This window comes from Homalodisca vitripennis, chromosome 1 (assembly GCF_021130785.1).
Source record: "Homalodisca vitripennis isolate AUS2020 chromosome 1, UT_GWSS_2.1, whole genome shotgun sequence".
NCBI lineage: Eukaryota > Metazoa > Arthropoda > Insecta > Hemiptera > Cicadellidae > Homalodisca > Homalodisca vitripennis.
In genome coordinates, this window is record NC_060207.1 from 238768443 (window position 1) to 238775823 (window position 7381).

The window sequence follows — 7381 nt, forward strand, 5'->3', positions numbered from 1 at the left end:
TATGGTTGTGAGATTTTAGCTTGTCGTCCAAGGTCAGTCCAAGAAATGTCGTATTGTTAATCGGGGTGGATAGGAATTTCATATAGATTATTCTATAGTAAAGCATTATTCTTAGCAATATACATGAACACCTGAATGAGACATATTTAAAAGTGTTGTATCATAAAAAGGAAATTAAATAAAATTATTGTGTAAGCAAATAATAATTTGGAATTAAAATTTTGTTGATCATCAAATAATATCTTATCTAGATAATTATATATCTCTTCAAAATTACAAAACACTTTCATAACTTAATTTTATAAATATGAATTATCAGTAGTTTAAATGAAGTCTCAATGAATTTGACACCAACCATAACAAATTATGCATAAGAAATGAAAGTTAATTTCATGAAAACAGTCTAAATTGCAGTAGGTGGCCAAATTAAAAGACTAAACATTTAAATTTCTTAAGTTTTAGAGTAACTGTTGTTTGTTCTTCTGCGCCATCATGGTATAATTGCATAATTATTTTCACATTATATCAGCACATTTTATTAATATTTTAAGCATTGCTGCACTTGAATCAGCTGATGTATTTTAGAGAATGTTTTATCTGAACATAACCTCAACGTATGTCTCATGATATTGGTTATTCCTGTTTGTGACAGCTTTCCTTATCACGTAAGCTTTCAGTACTGTTCCTAGTGGCTTCAGGAGTTTAAATCCATCGAAATATGCGTGTTTTTGTGACAATAACATTGTAAAAGTAAGTGTGTGGGGACTTTTGCCTAATCATGGGGAAAACAGTGATTTGTTCCCAAGGAAGACTGTTATAGAAAAACCTATTTTGTAAGAAAAGTGTTATTCACAAACCAAAAATAGCCAACAGGTAGGGCTTTTTTCAAAAGTCAGTGAGTAGGATCAAGTTAGCCGCAAGATCGGAACATAAATTATGGGCCTCATCTAGCTGGCAAATGTGACCGCAAGCCTAAAATGAACAAAATATGGGTCAGAAAACTATAGAATATTGCAAAAATAAACAGAATACATAAAAAAAAACAATTGACTGACCAAATAAACGAGCATGGAACTAAAATTTCGTTAAAGTAAATAAAAAAATAAAAAACAAAGGAATTGCTTTCCGCATGTTCAAGAACGATGTCCACGTATTGAAGACGTTATGCTTGGGGAATGATCTAACCGGAAATATAGATCAAACTAGGAATAGTTTCGTCATCTCGGCAGGCAGCAACTCCACTTACTTGTTGTACTATAGATGGAAAATTGAAAAAAAAACAGTGTTCTGTAAATGAAAGACTTTCTTTTTACTAAAAAGTTACCATTTCATACATTCAATATTTATTTGCAGATAAAATTTGGTATTGGGTTGTAATACAGTTTAAGAACAAAGAGGCTTGTATCGAAAAGCAGGCACAAAGGCAAGCTATTGATCGAGGAAAAATGTTTATGATTGATTACGGTATACATTTTAAAGTACTTATAGTCTTTCCCAAATTTATTTATGCATTTTGAGCACTACATTACGTTACATCTAGCACATGACTGTTCTTTAGTTAATCATGTATTCCATGATTACGTTCTAGTGTACAAATCAATATCGTTGGAATAATTCTATCACTAATGAATTATAAAGAATAAGAGACGCCGTTCTTAATCACTCGCATAATGTAAAGTACGTTGGATGTATAGAATAATAATTTGATTTCTTTTAAAGTTACTTCTGTCAATAAAATATTAAAATTGTTAATTTTCTCCAATGCACTGCAATGAATTTATGAATCATTCATTTAGCACTTTGTAATATCAGCCAATTTCCTTGATGTGAAATCTGTATTAATCTGTAATTTAAATGTGGCTTCCCAGTTTGCATAAGATTAACTTAATACTTTCCTCATTTTATTGATTTAATTATATAAATTCTGATCATTAAATAATTTTTTATGCACATAATTATGCTAATATTCAGAATGACGTAATATTTTAATTACTTAATTAATATTATTAATTTAAATTAAATCTCACTTAATAGTCTTACATCAACCACTATAATAAATTATAACCAATATTGGTTATAATTTATTAATTAAAGTATTTTCATGCAGATGATATAAATTAACTCCTGAAGTGTACCGTACTCATATACTACCGTTACCGTGCAATGTTCTATGAGTGGTTACTGAAGACAAATGAACCAGAAGAGAAGACAGGATACTTTCAGGTATTTTGTTTGTTAATGAGGACTGAAACTAACTTTTTGTTTGCTTTTGTTTTAGAAACGCTGTAGAAGCCCACATTTTTCTTCTATTTGATCATCAATACACCGTAACGTTAACATATACATTTTGCAATTGGTTCTACTTTCATATAATTATTCCCATTAAAAATGTTTGGGCATTATTGGACACACTTAAAAATAGTTTTATTCACAGAGTAAGCAGCTATCTTCACCTTAGGATAAATATAGTTCGATGGTGAAGAGATTCAGAATGTTTAGTTTCATGCGTTATCATACAGCTGCTTATCATAATTGATCTTACATTTTAAAGAATATTAAATCACAGATATATTGAACTAGAACTTTATTGTGGTGCTTGAAATATCAATATCTAATTCAAAATCCAATCTGTTATCAAACTTTTATATACTGTACGTTCATTCTTATTCATTTAAATAATTTGCAAAGTGTAGTTAGAAGTTTAAAAGCCATACACATCCTTTAAAGGTTGTAAGCTTATTTATACCTTAGATAGTAACAAAGAATTTAAGATATTTGTTTGAGGGGACGTAGATAGGGTTAAATTTAAAGCATTACCATAAATGTGAAATTTTAAAGCTTGAACAGTCGCCATATTGAAACGAAATGGCCAATGTACCTAGTTGAGATATTTATAAGATGAATGATGGTTCCAAATTTGAACTAGTTTCACATTCCTATCGCAAGTTCTTAGCGTCAAAAAATCATGGGATTTACAAGTAATCGATATCTCGAAAGCATTTCGAGATAAACAAATCGTAATCGTAATTATATTTTAATATTTTGGAAGTGTGGTACTTTAGTACTATCCAGAGGCCAGTATTTTTGGAAGTTTTTCTTACCTGGGACCTAAAGAGACTACATTATGCGAAAGAACAGACTTTATTTGACTTAATGGGAAAATTACACATCATTATGACGATCGGTCCTTGTTGTCTGTCGGTGTTGGACAGAATGATATATGTCCCTATCTACTATTTATTATTTGTTCGTCTTTGCACAAATTTTTCCATTTAATCTTTGCTGTATCTCTTATGGTTTCCTAGATCCCTTCATTGTGCATACAATTTGGTACACACGGTTTATAGGCATGAATTCCATTTTCTGTTTTAAATTACATGAAACGAGTCATCTATTTTTTATCACTTTGCTACGTATTATTAAACCTCATGATGTTTAGGAATGTTGTAACTTGAAAATCACATGTATATTTATGACAGCTGTTTAAAATTTAGAGTATGTACATATAATAATGTCATACTTCAACTTTCGAATAAAATGTAACTGTGTATGATCAAAAAAAGTTTAGTATTATTAATGTCAATATTTAATTAATATCATAGGATTAAAATGGAAGCTATATCTGATGTGTCCAGGGCATCTCAAATAAAAAGTTCTGTTCCAATTCGAAGCCCTTTACCAGACCCCTTCGATGTGGACAAACTGTTTGGGTTTAAAGACGAATCACAAGGAAATAATCTGGAAGAAGGTGTCATAGACCTACGATATTTCGACCGAAATAAGATTTTTATCAACCAAATCGATTCATTCATCGGAAAATATCTTGTTTCGGTAAGTTCATGAAGTTAATTTCATTGTAGCTGACTACACTGTATTCTAAACGACAAAATAATTGGCCTGAAATCAATTAAAACACCCCTCACCACTGCTTCAAATGTACTCAAGTTTGTGGCAAACATTTCACCAAAACGTTGCCCTTCATTGTTTGTTCCAAACTGCCACTAAGGTCTGTACCCAATTTAACGATTTCTGTCCATGCATGTTTTTCTGAAATGTGTATATACCGCCTTCATCCTTCAATTATATTTTATCACTTATCTTGCAACGTTTTGCAAAGTTTTCGTAGAATAGATATTAATGCGAACATCTTTCCTAAGCAGCATTATTAGGAATTACAGAAATAGAGAAGATTTGTATCAATTCAGTTAAATTTACCTGAACAACAATACTTTAAGATTTTATTGGAGTTTTTTGAAATTCTACACTGTGATAAAGGTACTTTGGGATTATACCGGCCACACCCAGACATGAATCGTTATTTGACATTTTGCTTCTACTGATTACTAGATTAGCGTAGAACAATATTTCGTCAATATAAAACAGGAATTGTCTTATCGCAAACTCAGACCCTCCCCATCCTCAGACAGAGGTCAAAGTCGAGCGGTCTAGTAGATAACGTGATTGCAGAGTCTCGCTGCCCGTTCAGCTGTGGTCGCTTTGTTGTACTTCCGTGTTTTACTCCAACATTTCTCCAAACACAAAAATTCAAAAAAAACCAACATTACCAAACAACTAAACTCTTTATTGAAAAAAAAAACAAAAACTTATTTTTATTCTTGATCACACTCCGCCACCCAAAATGCGAGTGCCTCCGGCCGTCAGCGCGGAGCCTTAGGTGCTGCCGAAGCCCGCGCTGATGTCGACGAAAGAAAAACATCCCTCGAGATAAGTACCTATCAGTAAAATATCAAATTCTAGAGGGGCTGATCAGAAATATAAATTGAATTGTAAGGGAAAAGCAATTATGTACCCTGCAAAAAACTTAAATAATCATGTGATGCCGCGAGGCCTGCCGTAATCGGGATTCTCGATAAAGATAAGATAACAGCGAGAAAGATAAGATAACAGCGACAAAAATACCGATCACAATACCTGGAAATGCTTGTTGATTGATGGAATGTAAGTTCTGTTACTCAACTACATCGTTTTATAACGTTCTAAGTTCATTGAAAAAAGTTTAAGCGTTGGGGGCATATAACGGAATGTGACCCCTATTAACAATTGATAATCGTTGTAAGTTCGTAATTTTGTAATTAAAGAGTTGTTTTTTCGTTCTATCATGTTTGTTTCTATAAATTTTATATTTTTGTGTTCTTCATACTGGTGTGGTCGGTATAATCCCAAAGTACCGTGATAAAAACTGCCCTATCTGTTATAAACTTTATGATGAGCTTGCACAGACTTATGTACTTTGGTATAATCCAGAGGCTACTCTATCCCTATCTACTACTAGTCATTACGCGATATAAGTAGGTTATCGTAACATGTTACTAGTAGTACCAAAGATAAAGTTAACCTTCTCGAGTGCTTACGTATCTGAGATTGAATTTGGGTACTATCTCAAAGGGTATTTTAATTATCAGTGTGATCTGAAGTCGAGAAAGTACCGATCAAAAATGTCCCTAACCATCAGTGAGGGATTCGCTGGTGCCTTCTGCGCCATCTTGCACTTTTGGTGAAAAAAGAAAAATATCGCTCGAGATAATACCTAAATTCAATCTCAGATCACGAAAGCGCTCATGAATGTTGTCTTTAACTTTTTATATCCAGAAAGCTAAAGCTAAAGTTGTATATCTAATAACAAATAGTAGATAGGGACAGAGTGCTCCATTTCTCGAAAACTTCGCCTCCTTTCGAGGGGCAGAAACAAAAACCGATAGTTATAATTACACGTACTTTTCACAGTAAGCCAGATAAAGTCTGTTATTTCTAATAATCCAGGTTTTTAGGTCACCGGCAAGAAAAATTGGTAAAAAACAACCGTGCTTTCCGGATAATACCAAAGTACCAAATTTAATTTTATTTGCCACAACAATACTTTTAGAATTTATTTCAGTCTTTATTGCGATACAATAATACCCCATCCGTTAAAAACTGTATGATCATCCCGTACAGATTTCATAGTCACAAACCTTTTTTGTGTAAACATTTTATCTTAAAAAATATTTATTTTTGTAATTGTATTAAGAGTGTAGGTAATTTGGTGGTCATACGAGTGTTACATTTATTATAGTAATATTTCATTAGATCCTAAAATCCTTAAAAGTTTTATATCTGGACACAAACAGGATAGTAGCCTATCCATTGCACTAAGTTAATTCCATATTGGAAAAATGTTATGAGAACCTTTGTTATAAAATGTTATTACGTACCATTTTACTAGAATATAGAACAAAGTTGGCTATATTGTACTCAACAGCTAACAGTGCATGTTGGCAAATTCATTAAGCAAATACCAGGTTTAAAGAAAATATTTTATTTATTTACAGTTTGATTAAAATATTTAAGTTGTAAAATGATGATTAGTTTATTAGTACGTTTCAAAATTCGCCAAAGTATGTTTATTGTTGTGTACCAGGTTCTATCTCGTAAACAGTTGGAAATCAATGAAGATGACAAACAATTTGGACAGGAAAATGTTATTGCCGACGAACCGAAAGATGCCCCAACTTATGAGAATATAAAACCTAATAAAAAAGAAAAGACTGCCAGTGCAATTGATTCGAAGACAAAGGGTAAACAGGGGTCTCCTGCAAAATCCAAAGAGGCCGGTGGAAAAATGAAATCTGACAAAAAGAAGTCTGTAAGCCCTCCAAAAGAATCAATCCTTCCTCTGTCAGAAAACTCTGTGGATTTGCGGTACAGTGTTTTTGATGAAAAGATCGCTTATGACACAAGCAAGCTTACGATAGCAGAATACTTCGAAATGATGGACCTAGAAGATGGTGAACCCAGAGATGAATATTTGAAAGAGAAACTAGATGAGTTTAAAGTGATCATTCCTCCATTAAATCAGCATCGGAAAAAAATACTCAAGACCAAAGTCTATAAAAGAACTTAAAATTGGCGATTTTGAGTTTATTGGGACGCTACAAAATGAAGAGGTAATACGTTTTTTAATCTGACATTCTTCTTATACGTGAACTATAATGTATACTGTATACAGACCCATTTTGAGGTATGCATACAATTATCAAAAAAACTATTAATTTATTAATGATATATTGTGTAAATGAAAACATTTTTTAACTATGCACTGAAAAAATGGATGATGAGTATAATAATTTTATCTTAATGTGATTGCTTATACAGATGTAAAAAATACTTGTAAAATTTGTAGTAATTATTGAGCTAATTAACGCCTCAGTCAACTGAAATATTTTTTATTATAACTTGATCGTCAATCATAAAGCACCAACTTTAAAGAGTCCGATCTGTAATTAATTGTCAAAAAACGTCATATAGAACAACTAAATCTGTCTTCTACTCATGACAGACGAGATCATTCTGTGTGAGAACATACTTTAACAGATCCTTAGAA

General features: G+C 32.1%; 1 protein-coding gene across 1 annotated transcript; it reads left to right on the forward strand.

Moving 5' to 3' along the window:
- The first annotated feature begins 3538 nt into the window (after positions 1 to 3538).
- On the forward strand, positions 3539 to 6938 carry LOC124356338. Its single transcript, XM_046807526.1, has 2 exons — positions 3539 to 3831; positions 6419 to 6938. The coding sequence occupies exons 1-2, from the start codon at positions 3610 to 3612 to the stop codon at positions 6899 to 6901; spliced, it is 705 nt and encodes a 234-aa protein (XP_046663482.1). The 5' UTR covers positions 3539 to 3609; the 3' UTR covers positions 6902 to 6938.
- Positions 6939 to 7381: the final 443 nt, after the last annotated feature.